This window comes from Miniopterus natalensis, chromosome 17, assembly GCF_054644295.1.
Source record: "Miniopterus natalensis isolate mMinNat1 chromosome 17, mMinNat1.hap1, whole genome shotgun sequence".
Lineage (NCBI taxonomy): Eukaryota > Metazoa > Chordata > Mammalia > Chiroptera > Miniopteridae > Miniopterus > Miniopterus natalensis.
In genome coordinates, this window is record NC_142097.1 from 39,112,241 (window position 1) to 39,134,164 (window position 21,924).

The following is a 21,924-nucleotide window of genomic DNA, read 5'->3' on the forward strand; positions in this document are numbered from 1 at the left end:
TAATGTGTCTTGAGTGCCTTTACTGTTATACTCACCACATGTGCTGTTTGGCCTTAGGATCCATACCTGTAGATGGTTCATCTAGCAAAGTAATCTGAGGGTTTCCCAGCATACTGAGAGCAAAACACAACTAGATGGAAAGAAAATGCGGAGCTTCAAAGCAAGGAATTCTATCAGGACAGTATCAGGCACTAAACTATCAATAAAACATACACATATTTGTTGTTCAATAAAAGTTACCTTTCGCTTGATTCCTGCAGGTAGTTTCTTTATAGTTTTCTGAAGATGTTCTTTCAAATCAAGCGCATTTGTTATTCTGCAAAATGGAAAATACATTGTTGGAGAATACTGACATTCTTTTTTCTGGAACACTCAGCTTCCTAAAATTAGACCTCCGATTTACATCATTTTAAACAACTTAATGGCAGGATTAAAGGTTTACTTTAAATTAAGTTTCATGACAGTTATAGGTAATTCATTCTGTAATAAGAATTAGAAGAAATGCCTTTTTATTTTCATAGTCATAATTCAGTAAAGAATACATGAAAAAGTAATGACCATTTCTATAAAAATTATGATACATGGAAATGCCTGTTACCAAATTTTTAAAATGTGAAACGTAAACTTTTCTCCAGTTTAACAAAAAGATTCTAAATTTTACCTATTTGTGACTTCCTTTATGTCACTTGGACTCATTCCCTTAACAGCTCCATAAATTTCAAAATGTTCCTGCAATGTAATATCTGGCCACAGTGGGTTTATCTGAGGGCAGTATCCCATACACTTAATGGAATCATCATCCTCAGTTGGGTCTGAAGAATAATCTCCTAGAAATACCTACAGAAATACAAACCAATTTTAAATAATTATTTTTGCTTAATTTACATTATGAAGGAAGTGGCATGTGAATTAATTCAAATTCCTTCCTAGAGGTAGGGTAAAATTTTTACTCCTTTTGATGAAGGAAGGGCAGACATAGCTAAATCAGAGCTCAGTGGCATGGCTAGGAAGGGTGCTTAGGAATGCAGCACTGGTTGGGAAAGCAAGCCTCAATTTAACTAGATGACTGGGGGCCTCATTGGAAGGTGATATTTGAGCCAGGGAGGTAGGCAAATTGGTCATTGGGATTTCTATGGGGTAAGGATTAACCAACATAAAAAATAAATAAAGCAAAAACCCAAAGAAAAGTGTGTGCTTGGCATTTTCCAGGAAAGCAACAAGCCAGTGTGGTTGGTGTGAAGCAAGCAAGGGGGACAGAAGATAGGATCAGAGTAGTTTTGTGAAGTTTCCAAAAGTAGTTAAAGATATTCTTATATAATTAAGACTAATTAATTGATGGCAGCATCAAGACTAGCTTCCATATCTCCTGAGGTTAATACTATTGTTTTCCATTAAGTTGGTGGACTAATCACCCATGCATGTAACAATTATAAAAGCAGAAATACTATATATGTATGTGTGTCTGCATGTATATTATGAAAATTTTACTATGCACATTATTTTCATAGATAACCAAAAAGGTCACAATTTTTATACTAAAAATTTAATATTAAAAACATAATATTTAAGCATTAAAATACTCATTTGTCATTAAATATTTATTTTAATGAAAAATACAAATCACAGTCAACATACCCCACACCCTTGCATATCATACCTGGCCTGAAGTTGGTTCAACATCACCAACCAGAATATTAATAACTGTGCTTTTGCCTGCACCATTTGGGCCCAACAGCCCCAAGATCTCGCCTAAAGAAATTGAAAGAAAAATCATCATATGCAAATCAAATATAAAACAGAAATTACTCTTTTGAAAACGGTATTTACGAAAGAGTAATTAAGTAATACCAGCCTTTTTTCACACAGAAAGAGATGTATTTAGTTGCTACTTTCTTCACTCTTCTTGTGAGAAAATCTTTCTTGTCATCATATTCCTTATGCAAACTGCTGACCATAATGGCTGGTTTCTAATGAGGGAAACAGGATTTTAAAAGTTATAAGAAAGAAACCTACCCTGAAATAACAGTTTGCACGTAACTCATGTCCATATCATAGAAACTATATTTATAAATAAAGGGTACTGCATAAATAAATACCCATTTGTCCCTGAAATAATGACTTATTCAAACGTTAAGTGCACAATCATACAGCGGCAATGGGATGGTCAAGTGTCCCCAGCAGAGAAGGGGGAACAGTCCAAGAGCCTGGGGAAATTTTTGTAGCCATGACGGACACAGCAGTTAGGTCAATAGTGTCTTAACATGCTTCAAATAAATCAGATGTTCTCAGTGCAACTGAGTCTTGGTTAGCAGACATGGAGATCCGAAGGGAGCAGTATAAAGAAGGCCCAAACCAGTTTACTCTTCCCAAATCAGTCCAGAACCACCCAAAAGCAATGTTATAATTAACAGCCCAGGAAGCAGAACTCCAACTGTAGAACTGAATGGGCTTGCTATGGAAAGGGGAGAGCCCGCCATCTACAGGCCATCAGATCCAAAGTCTTTCCCAAATTGTAGAGCTAATTAAAACTTTTGCACAATCAGAGACTTCTCAGAACTAATGATATGCTTATATACATTATACACCTTAAAGAAATATATATAATGTATAGCATTTCCCATACTCATTTGGCCACAGATCCCATTATGTTAATGAATCACGTGTGGATACACATAATTTAGGAAGTACTGGCTTACAGGATTTGCTCAAGATTTTAACAACTAGTTAAAAGATGGTTAATGTCATTCAGTTTGGCTAAGAATGTCAGAGACACCCAGTGAAGTCTTTGAAATAAAAAAGCTATGGGATGATGACTGCACTTAAGAGTATCTTGGAAAATATTAAGTCCAGACTTTTAGTAGATGCAACTTTGAATTGCCAGTGGAACTGCAATTATATTTGAAGTCACTCTGATTGACTAAATCATTTAAAAAAGTATTTCAAATGACCCAAGTAGTATTCTTATTGTTTTCAGTTGGCTCAATTAATCAAATAGTGATTTTTAAAAATCTATACATATTATACTAGTCTCTCTTGGAAGAGAATAGCTGTCATTTGGAAAAAAAGGAGGGGATCTGTTTCCTTTAGTCTTACAGGTTTAGAAAATGATGAATCAAGGAAAAGTTGAAAATTTTCTTACTGAGGAATTTCTCAGAGCTGTCACTGTTTGCTTTTGTGTATATTTTATCATTTGATTTTTTTATATTACTTGTATATATTTCAAATTTTTTTTAATTTGAAATTAATGAAAACATCATGCCATCTCTGTATTTCAGCACCCCATCTGCCCTTACCAGTTGTATATATATCCTTTCAGGATATTCTCAGATATGTGTTTATTTACTTTAAGAAAATATCATTTTATAACAATAATCTGAATCTTTTCTTATTTGAAATATACCTTAAGATTATTCTAAAAACAAGTAGACAAAAATATTTTTTCAAAAAATTTTTTTCATATTGATTCATATAGAAAGAAGATTTTTTCAGATTATTCTCATGCATAGGGAACTGATCATTGCACGTTTATTAGGACTTAGCAATAAAGGCTAAATTACCTCTTCACAACACTGGCAACTCATCAGCTCTCGAACCTTTAGCCTTTCAGCTTTGACATCTTCATCTTCATCCTCATTGTTTGGTGGTTCTGGAAACTTCCTAGTTTTGGACTTTGTTGAAAGGTTCCTGAATACATCAAGATAGATTTTCACATAATTAAAATAGTAAGAAATTCAAGTGCTACAGAATGAAAAAATATAACAATATGAAATCTATGGTTATCTCTGAAAGATGGAATTAAAGAGCTATTTTTCATTCACTGATATGTAGGTGACACTATCTAAGTTCATTCATTTATCAATATTATTTATGGACAGTATGTGTTAGGCACTACTTCACATAAAGATAAAAAGATTAAAAAAACACACACACAAACAAAGAATATGGGCCCTTCACTCAAATGACTTCAGTCTGGGTGTAACTGAGAGTGCCCTGAGTACATGTAAGAGGGCAGACATCTGAACCCAAAGAAACACCACAAAGGTGGGCAGGGGAAAAGTGCTTCCAAAGGAAAACCCGACATTAAGTAGTTAACAGTAAGGTGAAAAGAAAAACAGGAGTTGACCTATGGAAAACAATGAAACAAGAGAAAAGAGAAAGAAGTCAATCACATGAAAGGCTGCAGATTAGTTAAATAACTCAAGCCTACTTGACAAAACAAAGAGGAAGTCATTAATTATCTTACTGAAAATAGTACCAATAAAGAGATAAGGGAAGAAATGCATGAATCCATCAGGGAAATGCAAATGAAAAACACGAGACACCACTTCATACCCACTAGAATGGCTAAAATTAAAAAGATAGAAGTGTAACAAATAGTAGCAAGGATGTGGAGGAAGCAGAAACTTCATGCATCCCTGATGGGAATGTACAGTGGTCTCCCCTTTTAGGCAGTTTTGCTTTATCCAGTGTCAGTGACCTATGGTCAATCATAGTCCAAAAATATTCAATTAAACATTCCAGAAATAAACATTCATATGTTTTAAATTTCATGCTGTTCTGAACAACATGATGAAATCTCGCACCATCCCACACTGTCCTACTGGGGATGTGAATCATCCCTTTGTTATCAAATCCCTCTAGGTTATCAAATCAACTATTTCAGTATCACAGTGCTTATGTTTAAATCACCCCTATTTTACTTAATAATGGGCCCCAAAGCACAAGAGTAGCAAGGCTGGCAATTCACATATGCCAAAGAGAAGCCGTAAAGTGCTTTCTCTAAGTGAAGAGGTATGTATGTATAGGGAAAAACACAGAAGACAGAGGGTTTGGCACTATCCATGATTTTGGGCATCCACTGGGGGTCTTGGAGTGTATCCCTCACAGATAAGGGAGACTAATGTAAGACAGTGCAACCACTTTAGAAAACAACAGTCATCAGTTCTTCAAAAGGTTAAATATACAGTTACCTTGTGACCCATCAATTCCATTCCTACGTATCCACCCAAGAGAAATGAAGATATATGTCCACAAAATTACTTGTACGCAAATGTTCATAAGCAGCATTATTCATAATAGCCAAAAAATATAAACTCAAATGTCCATCAACTGATGAATAGAGAAAGTGTGGTATAATCATACAATATATTATTACTCAGCGTAAAAAAAGGAATGAAGTACTGCTACATGCTATAACATGGATGTACCTTCCAAACATTATGCTAAGTAAAGGGAGCCAGACCAAAAAAAGACTACATATTGCATAATTTGTTTATATGAATCTTCAAAACTGGCAAATCTATTATTTGGAGACAGAAAGTAGATCAGGCCCTGGCTGGTGTGGCTGTTGGTTGGGCATCATCTCATGCACTAGGAGGTTGCCAAGTGGATTCCCAGTCAAGGGCACATGGCTGGGTTGCAGGCCTGACCCCAGGGAAGGGGCATGCAGTGTTACACTCTCACATCAATGTTTCCCTCTTTCTCTTCCTTTCCCTTCCTCTGTCTGTAAAAATCAGTGTGACTACTAATGTGTACAGGGTTTCTTTTGGGTTAATAAAAATGATCTAAAGACGATGGTATAGTTGTACAACTCTGTAAATATGCCAAAAACCATTAAAACTTAAAAAAAATTAACTGACCTGAAAAAGGGATCCTTTCTTATTGATCTGCCTCCATATTTTTTCTCATAGTACTGTAAGAGGAAAATCCACAGTATACACTGTAGGTAAGGCTAAAAGAAGAACACAGAACAGCCCATGACTGAATCTCTTTTTTCTCTATCAACAGAAAAAAGACCACACACATCAGTTTCTTTACCGACGCCAAAAAAATTAACCACTTTTTTTTCGCATGTCGTATCAGTTAAGAATAGATTTTTATTATAAACCAAGGTAGATTTTTAGTAAGATAATCCTTCACATATTTTTCTATCTCTGTAAGTTTCATTTCTATCTCTGTAAAGTTCATTGGTTGTCAGCTTCATAAAAATACAAGCAAAGAAAAAAAAGCTTTGTTTTTGCTTCTAAGGAAGCCAGGATCACAATTAGAGTGATTAAAATGAAAAAGCCAAGAATATTAAAATGGATATACTCAGTGAGTAAAAGGTATTACCATCAAAATGCACATTAGCTAATATTAACCAACACACTTGACTTTTTATAAACCTTCATTTTTATGCAACAGGATGCAAACTGTTAAAATCATACAGCTGAACTATTCTTTTTTTAATCCTCACCAAAGGATAAGTTTTTTATTGATTTTGAGAGAGAGTAGGGGAGAAGGAGGGACAGAGGGAGAGAAGGATAGAGGGGAGGGAGGGAGGGGAGAAGAGAGAGAGAAACATGTATTGGTTGCCTCCCTCGTGCACCTCAACCGGGGATGGAACCCAAAACCTAGGTATGTGCCCTGACTGGTAATCCAACCTGAAGCTTTTTGGCGTATGGGACAACGCTCTATCTAACTGATCCATCCGGCTATGGCACAACCAAACTATTCTTAAGGTAACATGCTAACACAGAAACATTTTTGTTATTTCTTACCGATACAACAGCCACCAAAAGTCTATCCCATGGATCATAGGTATCCTCATTTTTTCGAATATTCTTCCAAGAAACCTAAGACAAAAATTGTTAAAAATTTATATGCTGCTGTGATGTTGGGACCTGACATTTGATCTTTGACCCTGGTTCCTGACACACAACTTCTAAAACCTTTGGAATTTCCTAAGTGTCAGAGGTGGAAAGAGTATCTTTTGTTATTTAAAACAAGCCCCTTTCAACCAAAGCTAGGTGACTATTCTGAGGAGAAGACTGGTTGCCAGCCAACCAAGTGATTAGAAGGTTGGAACTTTCAGCCCCACCCATCCACTAACCACTAGGGAGGGGAAAGGAGTTTAGAAATTAAGTCATCATAATAGCAAATTATTGAACCTGAGAAGGGGTCATAGAAACCCTGCGTTTGTAGCAAAGTCAGACAGAAGGGTTAGTAACAGGGGACCAGCTATTTGTAATTGGCATGGGGGGGGGGGGGGTGTCAGTCTTATGGGCTGAGCCCTTAAACTGTGGGGTCTGCACTAACTGCAGGAAGTTAACATAAGTATTGCTTTATGTGAGAAAAAAACCACACACTTGGCATCAAAAGTGTTGAAATAGTTTTATTTTAGCTGCAATGTGTGGAAATATTTGGATTAAAATGAAATAAATGCATTTTGTTCAGCAAACACACATTCTGTATAAATACTAAACACCTAACAGACCTACCTTTATGAAACAAATCAGACAACCTAGAAGTGGATAGACTGGAACGACTATGCAGAAGGTATAATGGAGAACAGCTGTAACAGTGTGTCCAATAAAGAAACTGATTTCGGTGACTGCAATGCAAGCCAATGCTGTCTAAAAAGAATATATAAGAAAACAAGTGAAAAAGTATTTAGAAATTTCATACTCAACATTACCTATGTTTTCAATCTTCTAGTAAAACGTGGAACCACAGATAATGCTTAGCCGGGAAGCGCCAGTACACTGGCACCAGGTGCTTTTAGCTTGTTAAATGCTTTTATCCCTCATGGAGCGGATGATGCAGAAGACAAACATACAGAGAGTAAGACGCTGCCAGCTACCTATCTAAGCCCTCTACTCAGAAAAGACACAGTAACATTCTGGAGTGTAATCCTGAAAGAGTTCATTACTCTTTTTTCTAGTATAAACATGAAATAAGCTGCTATGAAAAGTTGAAATGAAATAATATAAAGTGTCACTTACCACAGAATAGATAAATGACCAAACTTCTTTTGTATTTAAAATTTTCTTAAAACTGAAAGAAGTGACATAGGTAAACAGAATAACTGACGGAACATAACCAATAAGACAAAAAACCTGCAAAACAAAAAAATATGTAATTATATATAAAAATCTGATTAACTACCAATATACAGATATAAAATACAAATAATATTAAAATATTAAGGAGTAATTATTCTTCAAATTTTCTTCCTCAACAGATCACTCCATGAACTGAAATTGTGATTACTTGAGGAATTACCATGCATGCACACTGCTACTAAATCAATAAAACTCATGCTTTTAACTAATTAACACAATCCTGAATAATTACTTTAAACTGAACAGGTTTTTTTGCCAAGTAAAATGCTGTCTATCATTTTATTAAAAAAACAAAAACAGGTTAGCTGGTTAAAACTTTTTCTCAATGAACTACTACTAGCTACCATTTTAATATATAGCACAAAATGCATTTTGTACATGTTTTAGGAAAACCTTTATTAATTTATAAGGCAAAAATTAAATTACAACATTTTATCAATCAACTATTAGCTACCATTTTAATATACGGGACTTAATGCATTTTGTAAATTTTTAAGGAAAATCTTTATTAATTTATAAGGCAGAAATTAGTGTATAAGATCATACTCTTCCTTACGGTTTTAACCCATATTTTAAATTATGAAATAAAAGAGCATCCTTGTGAAATTATTTTCAGTCATAGAGACAAGGAAGACATTTTGAAGAAGGACTGTATGAGTATTCCTAACTACACATAAGTAGGTAGTCTACATAAAAGACTGCTTTGGTTTCAAAGAATTATTTTACAATGATAGTAAGTTATTGCTTTTAAAAATTGCTTATAGTAATATAAATTTCATTGATTACAGATATCATATACAATAATTAAATAGAAACTGGTTCTATTTTCTATAAAAAGAAATTAATATCCAAATTACTCAACCAGCCAACTGTCATGTTTGGAAAGACTTCGTTTTTTAAAGTAGCATTTTATTTATAAATAGAATGAGAACTGATGTTAACTTACCACAGAAAGGAACTTTACAGGATAAAAATATAATCCATAGTGAAATGCAAATAAACTTCCTAGCATCACAATAAGAACAACAAAAAAGAGGGGAATGTCAACAACAGCTTGTCCAATCCAATACGCAGATGGCAAAAGACCTGAAAGTTTAAGCTGCGTATAAGCTTTGATCTAAAAAATGAAAGGAAAAAATTAATTATAATTTTAAACATTTTGCAAACAAAAAACTCTAGCAAACTGTTGTAAACCTCTTAATTTTACATAAAAAAAAAAAATACAGATTTATATTCCAGGTCTATAGGTAATAAAAGCCCTCCTTACAGTTAAATGTAAATTCCATTTAGACTTTAATTTAGGTCATTTCTGAGATGTAACAATTTCAATAAAATTTTCAGAATCAGATGACAGCAGCACAGCTAAGAAACACAAAACTAAAATAAAACAAAGGTCACTGGGGTTATGGCTGTACAATAGTGATTCTATATCATAGCAGTCAAAACATGATTGCCTGTGAAAATATGTGGAAATACATGGAAAGGTGTGTTTTAAACAAGATAAGGGACTCTCACTTTTAAAAACTGACCTCTCACAAAAACACTAATAAACTCCCAAGTACCCTCTGGGTTTACAGAGGGCTTTCAGTGTAAGCATGAAACTTTGTATAGATAATGCATTTAAAAGCTTTCATATACTCTTCTGTAATACATAAATGTAAGCTGTTGCTACCATAAGTAAATAACATTTTCATGAGTACTAAGAGTAACTTAAATGATAGTTTTTCTAACTCTCTAATGCTCTCATTTAATTTGAAATTTAAAAAATCTTTTACAAATCCAAATTCCTAACAATTTTATTAGTTGATTTCTGTCATGTATAAAAACATCACTCCTAATAATTAAAAGTATTATATGAAAGAGCTAGCCATAGAGTGAGGTAAATAAGGGAAGCATGGAATATAGAGTTTAGTTAAGAAGGAGAACTGATTTTAAAAAAAAGGACTTTTGTGTTCAATAAATTATAAGACCAAAAATATAAGTTCCAATGTAAGTATAAAAACATTAACTAAGTCAAATACAATTACTTTCCACAACCCAACTGAATGCTTTGTTATTCATCCACTGCTGGTTGGAATGCCAAACAGTGTACCCACTCTGGAAAACATTTCGGCAATTTTTTTATAAAACTAAACTTGCAATCACCATACAACACAGCGTTGTGCTCTTGGGCATTTATCCCAGAGACATGAAAACTTATGTTCACATAAAAACTTGTACCCAAATGTTAACAGCAGTTTAATTCATAATAGTAAAAAAACTGGAAACAATCCAGATCCACACCATGAAATACTACCCAGCAATAAAAAGAAGGAAGTACTAATACATGCAATTTGGATGAATCTCCAGGGAATTATGGCTGACTGAGAAAAGCCAATCCTAAAAGAAAAATACACTGTGATTCCATTTAATCGTTCTGGAAACATCAAAATTATAGAAATGGAGAACAAATTAGTGGTTGCCAGAGGTCCGGGAGGGAGGGAGGCTTGGTATGCGGGCTTAAAAAGGGCAACAGAAGGGATCTTTGTGGTGACACTACTGTTCTGTCTCTTGTTGTCAATATCCTGGTTTTGTACTATACTATAGTTCTGCAAGATGTTTTTATTGGGGTAAAGTGGATGAAAGTACAGAGGATCTCACTGTATTATTTTTTACCACCTAATATAAATCCACAATTACCTCAAAATAAAAATTTGAATAAAAAAACATTTAAATGGAAACAAAAAAGAGAAAAATGCAATTGTCTAGTAAGTTTTATCTTTGAAGGGTAAATACTATTGATAATATTTATTTTCTTTATATTTTCTTATATTTTCTAAATGAGTACAACAAATATGCATAACAGAAAAGTTGAATATATTTTTAAATGTCTCCTAAGACTCATATATTACTTTTATATGAGGCTTAACCTCATTATTAATCACACTGTATAAATTAATGTAGACAAATTTGCTTCCATTGAACTAAGAACATACACAAAGAGACAGAGTTTTGATTAGAGGAATAAGAAAGAGACAATCTCAGCGGAGTGGAAGAGTGGAAAGCTTCAAGGTGTCAAAAATTGTGTAAGATCACCTGCATCTGTCTGGACGGAGGATATTAAAAAGAGAAAGGAACAAAAAAGAAGGTGAAGAATACTAAAACAAGCTCTGTACACACAGCAACTTTTCCTAGGCCCTGGTAATGACAATCATTTTCAAACTTTTTTTTCCCACTTAACATCAAATTAAGTGCCTTACACAATCAATACATTTCATTAAAGATTAAAGGGGAGTGTACTAATTAAAATCATAAGGATTATAGTTCCCAGATTCACTACTTAAACAAGATGAATCTACCTAGACACATTATATGAACACTACCATCCTCCATTTCCTGACCTATAAAGTGGGTAACATAAAACTTACCTCACAATGTTTTAAGGATTAAAGGAAATAACTTTTAAAGAAAATGGCAGCCCAGCCAGCGAGGCTCAGTGGTTGAGCACTGACCTATGAACCAGGAGGTCATGGCTTGATTCCCGGTCAGGGCACATGCCCAGGTTGAAGGCTCAATCCCCCGTACGGGGCATGCAGGAGGCAGCCGATCAGTGACTCTCTCTCATCATTGATGTTTCTCTCTCTCTCTCTCCTTTCCTCTCTCTGAAATCAATAAAAACATATTTAAAAATGTAAAAGTTAAAATTAGAAATAAAGAAAATGGCAAGGATATAATAAATGATAGCTATTACTATAGGGTGGGGCAAATATAGGTTTACAGTTGTGTGTATAGAAAATAACACAATAATTAATAGAAAATAATAAACTGTGTTTCGCATACTCACAACTGTAAACCTACTTTGCCTCACCCTGTATTACTGTAAGAACTTATAGTAAATGTATTTATACTCCATTTATTCCTAAAATAATTATACACAAGTCTTGCACTCATATAAAATAGGTTATTTTTTAATAAGATTTCCTATTAGCAAACTATACTTGTAATTTTTTAACCAAGTCATTACCTTATGATTCTCTGCATTTTCCATGGCAAAGTAAGGTGGCATTGCAGTAACAATGATTCCAAGCAAAGCCGTTTGAAAATATAGCTCAATTTTAAAAACTATGTCTGTAATTTCCTGAAAAACAACCACAGAATAAGAAATGGAACTGAGAATCACTTGATATCAGTACTTTCTAAAAGACTCTCAAAACCTCTGAAGAAACACATGAGGATAACCATCTTAGGCATAGTCTATGTGAAAGAACAGATGGCCGAGTTAACAGATAGTGAGCTATAGTACCAATTTTGCCGCTTAGTAAATAGCTATAAGATTCTGAGCAAATCATTGGACTTCCATTTTCTTATCTACAACACAGAATAATATGGTATATAAACTAAACTTCACCATTTAATTAAAATAATTGCATGAGCCCGGCTGGGCGTGGCTCAGCTATTGAGTGTCGACCTAGGATCCAGGTGATAGGGGTTCGATTCCCGATCAGGGCACATGCCTGGGTTGCGGGCTTGATCCCCAGTTGGGGGTGTGCAGGAGGCAGCCAATCAATGACTTTCTCATCATTGATGTTTCTATCTCTCTCTCTCCCTCTCCTTTCCTCTCTCTGAAATCAATAAAGATATATTTTAAAATAACTGCATGAAAAGCAGCTATCATATCCACAATGCTCCTATCCAATGAACATGACCATCTCAGAATGATCTTTGATGCCTTCATTAGGATACCTGGACTATAAAGCCAGCTGGGATCTTGAGGCCCTACTTTTCTCCAATGGGAAAAGCTGTACCCAAGCTCAGCTTCTTCTAGAACCAGGAGCTTCTCCCAAGCAGGGGCAACTATAGCTTCCACAGGCCCCAGAGGTCCCTAGTTGCCCCAAGGGTCCAGGTACAGACAGACCTTTTCCAGACAACCTCATAAACAGCTGTGGCCCAAATGCAAGCTACCTGGAATTAAGTGTACTGTATTACCTGCCCCCAACAAGGCCATTATCTTACCCTTAAGAAGATATACCCAAGGGACTGGGAAAATACTCTGTACTAGAACAGAACCTGTAACCATGTCTAGCAGACACTCTGGCCCTGCACACCCCTCCACAAATATCATAAAAACATGTATGGGGATGATAAATTTTGAATTGTGGTTACTTTGTGGAGCTGGAGAAGGAAACAAGATTGGGTAGGGATACACTGGGGATTTCAAACATAACTTTAAAGTTTAAAATTTTTTTTAAAGTAGAACAAGATATTAACATTTGAAACGTGGGTAGTAGACAAATGGTTGTTTATTCTCTGAAGGCTTGAAATATTTCACAATAAAGAAAAATCAGAAGAGATGATCTATAACTTCAATGATTTCAGTATCACCTATGCACTGGTGACTCACAAATATTTATTTCCTATCCAGAAATCTCTCCAGACTCTCTGCATCCAAATGCCTCTTACATGTCCATCAGGTACAAATGCCAGAACAACTTGGTAGATTCAGAACTGAAATCAGCATCTCCATTCCACCAAAACAAACAAAAATCTCTCTTCTGCCCATATTCTCAAAATTGGTGAATGATCTACCATGCACCACATTACCCCAAACTGTAAGAGGTATATGACTCCTTTCTTCTTCTTACCTCACAAATACAGCACTGATGGAGTATGCTACATATTTAATATCTTTTCCCTCTGTCATTATTATTACTGCCCCTGAATTAACTCAGACACTCATCATCGCCTCGCACCTAAGCTATTTAGTGAAAGAATCTCTGATTTGATTTCTTTAATTTTCTTTCCTCCACAATTCTCCAAACAGAAATCCCTCTCCACCCTGGTGCCAGTGAACTTTTTAAAGTGCAAATTTAATGTTACTTTGTCCCCATATCTATGTATAACTGTAACAAGAAGAGTACTAACTTAACTTCGATGTGATTTCCAATTAAAGATAGCAAAAGATTACAGCCAACTAAAAAAAGTTCTGGGTATAGATAACACAGTCATAAAGACAAAGCAGATGAGTGGTGAGTTGGGGTGGAGGTGGGGGAAATAAGGAGTGATGAACTAATAGGTACAAGGGATTCTTGGGGGAGGGATAAAATATAAAACTGCTTGTGGTGATAGTTGCAGAACTCTATAAATATAATGAAAACCATTGAGCTGTACATTTAAGTGGGTGAATTAGATGGTATATGATGTACATCTCAATAAAGCTCTTAAAAACAATATAGCAATAGAGAATAAAACAGGATATTACAGAAATATATTTGTCCATTTATTTTTCAATATATAAAAAACAAAATATAAGGATTGAGAGAAAAATGTTGAGTCTTTTTCTGGAGACAAGTTAATTTTCGTATTTGTAACCAACAGTCCCACCTAGAAGAATTGTCCAGGGTGACTTTTCAACATCCCAGTAACCAGATTTTAGAAGAATATTCATTTTTAAGTTATCCTAACTTTTCTATGATTAATATAAAAAATACTTATGCTCTACAAAAGTATCAGTACCAACACAGAACACCTCCTTGATCCTAAAGCAAATACTGGGAACACCTAAACCCAAATGGAAACCATCCCCAACTCAAGCTTTAAGACTAGGAGATGTCACAGGATGAACTTCTTTACGTTTTGTTATTATCATTTGGCTTTTGACATTTATTTTATACACCTGCACACGCACGAGTGCATGCACTCACACATGGTCACACACACGCAGTGTTAAGAGTGCTTACTTGAAAAAATGGGGTATTCCAGACCTGGATGTGCTCAGTCACATTTAAGTTGTGAAGGTGGTAGTTACTGATCATATTCACCAACACAGGCAGAGAATAAACCATAGTGCTGTTGAAAACAGCTGCAAAAACATAGTCCTACAATTGAGAAGAGAGACATATTACATACCATATACAGATATAAATGGATAGTGTGTGGCTATGCACCAAGGTTTTCTCATCCATTAAGCTATCCTCACTAACTGTACTGAAAGCCACTCACCAAATCATAGAAATAATACTCAATGACAAAGACAACCTGGTTTGGAATCTACAGATAATTTGCTATTTTAAAGAAAAATGTAACATAAAATTCAGTTCCTTTAAGCTTTATTTATTGGTCATCCATCAGGGCATAAAATATATTATAAATAAACACAGCTACTATTTCCAAAACTAAATTCTAATTTCCACCTAATGAGGCCAAATCAGCAAATGATTAATTTTAGAGGAAATATCTTAATCTTTCATAACTTTCAAATGGGTATTCATTCATATACATTACTCTTACCTTTTCTGAATGCATCACATTTAAAGCTGCACTATGGGGGGCAGCAGATACATAGTCACTGTCGTTAAACATCGTCACCATTATGTTTTGGTTTGTGAAAAACGCGATAAGGTCACTGATATCTGAGTCTAGTATTAGAAAATAAGCAAATAATAAAGAATCAGTTCAAATGACAAACAGATACATGCTTTTAATAACACTGGAAAGAGTTCTCTCTTCATTAAAAAGTATTTTATCTTCATTAGCTAAGACATGATTAAGAATATTGGCTCTGGAGCCAGTCAACCTGGATTCAAATCCAAGTCAATACATACACGGGCCTTAGAACAGAACCTGACACAGTAACAGTGCAAATTTTAGCTGCTGCTGCTGCTACAACTATTACTCACACTGAAATTCTATCTATCATACCTGAAATTTGCTTAAATAGTGACAATAAAATCTCTCCGGCAATTTCATGTAACAAGATAACCTGTGGGCTTAGAAAGGTAGAAGCCACAGTATGAAGTTAGGTAACATCACTCCTTAGAGAATTTCTGTGTGCAGAACAAACAAGTTTTATAAATGTTTATTGCCTTAACTACCTAAAAATATTCAAACACATAATCATCAGGTCTCCATCTACATTCTTTAAATTGCCTGTAGCCAAGGGAAAACTTTGAATTCTGTCCAAGCATAAAAGTTGTAGCAACATGCCTGATAACGAAAATATTCCAATTATCACAAAAGCCAGGACTCAAGGAAGGACAAGTGTGACTGAGAAAAATTGAAACCAACCAAAGGAAAACACTATCAGTAACTAAGTGGTATGGCAGGGTGGGTCAGGCTCAGCACCAATTCTGAATGTCAGAGAGAATAGTGATCTTGGTGAAACTATATTTATTCCTAATCTTGTGCCCTAATTGATTTCCCATCCCCAGTTTGCCAGAGTGGCTCTGTACTCTTGAGAAGAGAGCTATATTATACCTGAAGAAACTCTATCACCTGTGATACAAAAAGCTTTGCAAGGAGTGTAAGATACCAACCAATATATACACACAGAAGCCAGTGATTCCTTAAGGAAACATAGCTTTACTTAGGACCAAAAACGAGGCCTAGGAAAATAGAGGATATATACGTAAGCAACTCCAGAAATACTAAAATATAGCAGAAGGGACAAAACTTCAGAAATACTAGGATTTCTGCAGATCAGTTGTGAACTCAAAGCAGAAAGATTTGAGATGCATGTAAAATTCCCCAAATACACAAAAAAATGCCAAATATCAGAGTGTAAGGCTCCATACAGTACTATATTTTAGCAACATGAAATGTATATTGAAACTCAAAACAAGAATTCTAATAAAAGAAAAATAAATGCAAAATGTAACACTTTCTATTCAAAAGTAGTTTTCCATGACTAAGTGTATTTTTCCTCCAAAAGAATAAAAGCTACATAGTAAACTGGAAGCCAGATTTTAAGAGCGAAGACTTTAAGAGTAATGGATAATCATCTCCAACTATGACTATTATTTTACCAATAGGCAAAGTCCTTCAGTTAATAGTGAATCAAAAGGAAAGACACTAGCCCTGGCCTGTGTGGCTCAATTGGTTGGGTGTGGTCCCATGCACTAGAAGTTTGCTGGTTCGATTCCAGGTCAGGGCACAGGCCCAGGTTTTGGAGTCAAAGATGTGTAGGAGGCAGCCGATCAATGTTATGTTCTGGCATCCATATTTCTCTCTTTCTCGCCCTCTCCCTTCCCCCTTCCTCTTTCTCTAAAAATCAATCAATAAGCTACTCTTTAAACAAAAAAAAAACACCCAAAAAAAGATACTAGAATATAAGTGAAATGCTGGGAGATGTTAAACTTGAAAGACTTTATAAGTATAGAAAGGGTTGTATGAAATGTAGCTTTCTAACATTTCAGCAAGATAAGTAAATGAGGCTATGCTTTTGCTGTAAGTTTGCCAGTTAGCTAATCTTGACTTTATCTTCAAGAACTGGCGACTACAAACTATCTTTGCAGATAGGTGATGGTGTAGGAACAACTGATCATGTATGAATAAAAGTTTGTATTAGGTTTTATTATTTTGAAAAGCAGAAGCCTGTCAGTATTTTTTATTTGTTCTGCCTGCTGCTCAGACCATGTGTTTTTAAATTTCTTTTCATATTTGACAATTATGTAGTAAGAATAATCAAGAGCAAATCCAAAAATATGCATTACAAATGCAATGTATCTGATTATAAATATTTACATCTAGGGGGCTTTTTCTTAATTCTAATTTTTAGATAACCCTTGAAAATGTGAACATTTCTATTTGGTAGATAACTGCACACATATTATATGCAGTAACTCTAAAGAGGGTGTGTTCTTTTCCAACTACTCAAGTTTATTTTGCTCATCATAAACTTTGAGATGAAACATGCTGCTCTGAGAATAATGCTACTACTATTAAAAAGGATATTTTATTATTATAAGCTGTATAAATTAGAATACTTTTAAAAACTTGTCACCTATATTCTAACCAAAATTTCCTATCTGTAACATACTGCTCGGCATTAATAAGAAGTTGTATTTAATTTAGATTTGTGCACACAGAAAATGCCTTTACCTTACATGCATTTCTAAAAGCCACATCTCTGACCCCTATTTACCCTCACCCCCACGCCCCAACCAACACACATTCACAGACCTTCACACACTCTCACCAGTAGAATTTTGAAGCAGCAGACTTGTTTTGTATTTATGAGGTTTATCTCCAGGTTTTAGGAAATATAAGTCTGGAACAAGTTTGATGGGAACCACAGCACTTTTAAAAGAACGATGCACCAAAAACATAAAAATCTGAACTGCAAAAAAAATTAAAAGCAGAAGCAACCTGAAAGGGAAAAAAAAAAAAATAATACAGCTCAAGGCACATTAATATGTAAATCTATTTTTTAAATCTTTCTTCACATGACAGTTAAAAGGTACTCATTTAAAAAAAAACAAACTTGAAAAAATAGCACTTGGTAGTAGAATTTCTACTCTTCAAAATAGTCTCATGACAATACTAAAGAGAAAGTCAATACCCAATGACATAATTAAAAGTTATAGCCCAGGCCTGTGCTCAGTTGGCTGAGCATCACCCTGTGCACCACAAGATTGCTGGTTGAATGCCTGGTCAGGGCACATGCCTGGGTTGTGGGCTGGATCCCCAGTAGGGGGCATGTAGGAAGCAGTCAATGTTCACTCTCCCACGATGTTTCTCTCTCTCCCCTTCTCCCCTCCTCTCTCTCTAAAAATCAATAAAAACTCTTAAAAAAAAAAAAAAAAAAAGGGTAAGGCTCCAATGATATTCAATGAAATTACCATAAGTGTACTTTTTTCTTTGACATGTGAAATTAGTTTGAATCTTTCAAAACTATAGAGATTATTTACGTACGTCTACATTTTAAAACTTAAGATGGTAAACCCAATTTGAATCCTTAAAAACAACTTATCAGGTAGAAGAGTGACTATACTTACACTGATCTCACTGATTTACTTTCACGTTTCAAGGTAAGGAAATGAAACTTTGCTATTGTATACACCTGCTGTTTCCAAAGGCTCATGGTGCTCATAAGAGAAGCCTTGGTTTCAGAAAGCATGAGTAAGCTCTGCTCCATTTCATCAAAAGATTTTGAATCCATTTCTTCCTCAAGTGGCTGCTGAGTAAATACACTATAATCTATTTGCCAAACAAAATAAAAAGATAGAAAATTATAATATATTCCTTAAAAAGATGAAAATCTTTCTGAAGCAGGTAAATTTTAAAAAAGCACACATCTGGCAGTGATGTAGGTCAAACGAAACTCTCATATACTTTGGCAATATTTAAAAACTGAATGCATAGCTTACAACCCAGGAAATTCTATTAGGTATAAACCCAACAGAGATATGTATATATGCTCACCAAAACACATATAGAAGAATATTCTTAACTAGCGCCCTATCCAGAATAGCCATAAAGTGGGAAGAACCCAACATATGATGAATAAATAAGTTGTGAAATATTCCTGTAATAAAATAGTATAAAGCAATGAAAGTAAACAAACTACTGGCCAAATACGGTAGTATGTATTTTACAAACATAATATTAAGTAAGAGAAACCAAACACAAAAGAAACATGCTATGAGACATGCCATTAGACCAGCGATTTTCAACCGGTGTTCCACAGGAATTTTCTAAAACATGCAACACCTGACTATTTAGTCAGAGGCACTGACCTCTTTTCCCTTAGACTGTCAAATAAAAAAATGACAACAGCCAATTTAGCCATCCAGTTGGAATGAATCAAAATTATACCTATTTTTGTCAGGTTGGTAAAAAACATATTTTTGGGTGTACTGCAGAATTTCAGTAATTAGTTTATGTTTGCCATGAGATGAAAAGAGTTGAAAATCTCTGCATTAGACTAAAACCAGACAAAACTAATCAATGAAGGTAGAAATAAAGGTGTTATTTTTATAACAGTGATTTAATTTCAAACAGATAAAATAATGAAAGAGATGAAAACTGGCTTCAGCATGAGAGCCACAAAGAAGACTTTTTAGATTTATGCTAAATTTAAAAAATAAGTAAACATTAAAAATTTGAAGAGTGGCATGGAATAATGCATAAATTGGATTTACATACAACCTGGTTGTCCTGGCATCCTACCAATTCAACAGTTTAGATGAATGTCTTTGTAAGATGAACAAGTCTAATCTCTCCCCCTAAAATGTCTTGTTACTTTTGTTTTTACCTGCTTGGTCAATTTCGGCTTCAACTTCTAGATTCAAGAATACATCTTCCAAAGTCGTCATAGAAACACCGTAAGAAATAACACCCAAACTTGAATGAGTGTCCAGAGCAGAAAATAAACCTAAAAGAAAATATGAAAGAATGTCATGTGGTTAAGCAGACTATCGTGAATTATTCTAAGATATCCTTTAAAAACAGGGCATGTCTAAATTCACTCTGCTGGCACCATGGTTCTCGAGCTTGTTGGTCTCAGGACCCTTTTATTATTCTTATAAATTGCTAAGAACCCCAAGAATGTTTGTTTATAGAACTATACCTTTTAGATACTTATCATATTATAAATTAAAAGAAATATTTTACAGACAGAATGATGGGCAGGGTACATTAAGTTGGCATAGGTACTTCAATCCAGTTAATGATTCCATCTTATTTCTTGAAAGAAACCAAGTAAACTAACATAAAAAAATTTCTATTTGATTATGAGATAAACGCTATGAGAATTCTGCACAACACATGTACATTAGCAATATCCTTTGGGCTCTTAAGAGATCCCTAAACAGATATAGGAGACTGAGTTTGAGTTCCACATTATAAAGTGAAAACTAATAAAATAATTCAATGGTTTACCATACAATCATGTACTTTATTATGAAATCAAGAAAAATAGAAAAGAACTTGAGGACATACACAATTATATATGTGGTATGGACATACGTGTATATGTATATACACAAATATATGTGTGTTTATATATATGTACATGTACACACACACACAGACACACACACACACACACAATCTTATCCTGAGGCCTAAAAGCAAATGAAGCAACTTCTTTCTTTCTTGACAACAAAGCAAACACAATTATTTACTCAAGTTAACATATTAGTTTCTTGCATGCTGTTTGTAAAAAAAGAAAAGTTAGCTAGTAGTATTTCCAACTTTCTAAAGCAAAATAAAGTAGAAACAGATTATTAACTCTGGGCACCTGCAAGTATGTAAATATTACACAGAAAAGTAAGCAAAGTGAACCAACAAAACCTATTCCCAATGCAAGATCCTGGTTCAACCATCAAGAAACTGAAAGTAGGTAATACCTGAAAATTTGTCCATGTCCTTGAAAGGCAAGCTATATACAACTTGTTGGTCATTCTGTTGTAATAAAGTAGCTCCAGGTACATGTTGTTTAACCAAAGAAGAAAGAGATTCTGTGGCACAGTATCTGTCTATGTACATGCTAGAGAAAAACAAAAATCATAACTTTTTTATGATTACTCAGTAAATAACCAAAAAATAAATTCTGAATACTTTAAAGTGAGTGCCATAAAAACTGGCAAAAGCACATTATGGCATGCCCTAAATATAATAACAGTAGATTAAAAATATTATAAAGAATAGAGCCAATAAAGAATAGATAGATACCTCAGACGGTAGCCAATCCCCCATTTACTTTTGAGAAACATTGAGGAACCAACACATTTCAACATTCCTTGTGATATAACAGCTTTCCTATCTGCAAACAGAGATTTGCATTTCAATTTTTAAGTTAGTAACAGCATTAATAACTGGCATTCATATTTTATGGATTACCATATAAGAAGCATGTATTAGTTGATTAAATTATCACAACCTTATGAGGAAGGTACTAGATTATCATCACCTGCTTTTTAGATGAGACCACTGAGGCAATGAGAAAACACTCAATTTGCCCATACTTCACATATTAAATAACAAAGCCAGGAATTGTACCCAGGCAGTCTTACTCTAGAGTCTATTCCTAATCTGCTCCAAGTATCTCAGACTCTTCCTAAGACTTACTAATGCAAACACTTTCATGATTTCCTTTATAACCAAAGGTAAAAAGAATGACAAAAAGGCAACAAAAACAACATGCTCATTGTTTTTTTTAAACAAAGATACTACTGAAAAAATGAATGACATGCCAAATTTATTAGATTATATTATAAACAGAAAGAGGTTGCTCTAGAATTTCAAACTCTTGGATCTTGTCACAGTGATTAAAAATCATGTG

The 21,924-nt window shown here is 34.5% G+C and overlaps 1 protein-coding gene across 2 annotated transcripts in view; it reads right to left on the reverse strand.

The window, feature by feature from the left end:
* Nucleotides 1-21,924, reverse strand: part of ABCA5 (ATP binding cassette subfamily A member 5) — a 52,461-nt gene that overhangs the window by 4,900 nt on the left and 25,637 nt on the right. For both annotated transcript variants that reach the window (XM_087826325.1, XM_087826326.1), the window contains exons 16-34: nucleotides 21,315-21,405; nucleotides 20,990-21,129; nucleotides 19,894-20,013; nucleotides 18,635-18,836; nucleotides 17,836-18,005; nucleotides 15,150-15,277; nucleotides 14,600-14,737; nucleotides 11,887-12,000; nucleotides 8,830-9,000; nucleotides 7,764-7,877; nucleotides 7,260-7,394; nucleotides 6,540-6,614; nucleotides 5,640-5,731; nucleotides 3,558-3,684; nucleotides 1,853-1,967; nucleotides 1,658-1,749; nucleotides 662-837; nucleotides 241-316; nucleotides 36-130 (exon numbers count right to left, since the gene is read on the reverse strand). In XM_087826325.1, the coding sequence (XP_087682451.1) occupies nucleotides 36-130; nucleotides 241-316; nucleotides 662-837; nucleotides 1,658-1,749; nucleotides 1,853-1,967; nucleotides 3,558-3,684; nucleotides 5,640-5,731; nucleotides 6,540-6,614; nucleotides 7,260-7,394; nucleotides 7,764-7,877; nucleotides 8,830-9,000; nucleotides 11,887-12,000; nucleotides 14,600-14,737; nucleotides 15,150-15,277; nucleotides 17,836-18,005; nucleotides 18,635-18,836; nucleotides 19,894-20,013; nucleotides 20,990-21,129; nucleotides 21,315-21,405 (2,371 nt within the window). The remainder of the gene's footprint in view (nucleotides 1-35; nucleotides 131-240; nucleotides 317-661; nucleotides 838-1,657; nucleotides 1,750-1,852; nucleotides 1,968-3,557; nucleotides 3,685-5,639; nucleotides 5,732-6,539; nucleotides 6,615-7,259; nucleotides 7,395-7,763; nucleotides 7,878-8,829; nucleotides 9,001-11,886; nucleotides 12,001-14,599; nucleotides 14,738-15,149; nucleotides 15,278-17,835; nucleotides 18,006-18,634; nucleotides 18,837-19,893; nucleotides 20,014-20,989; nucleotides 21,130-21,314; nucleotides 21,406-21,924) is intronic.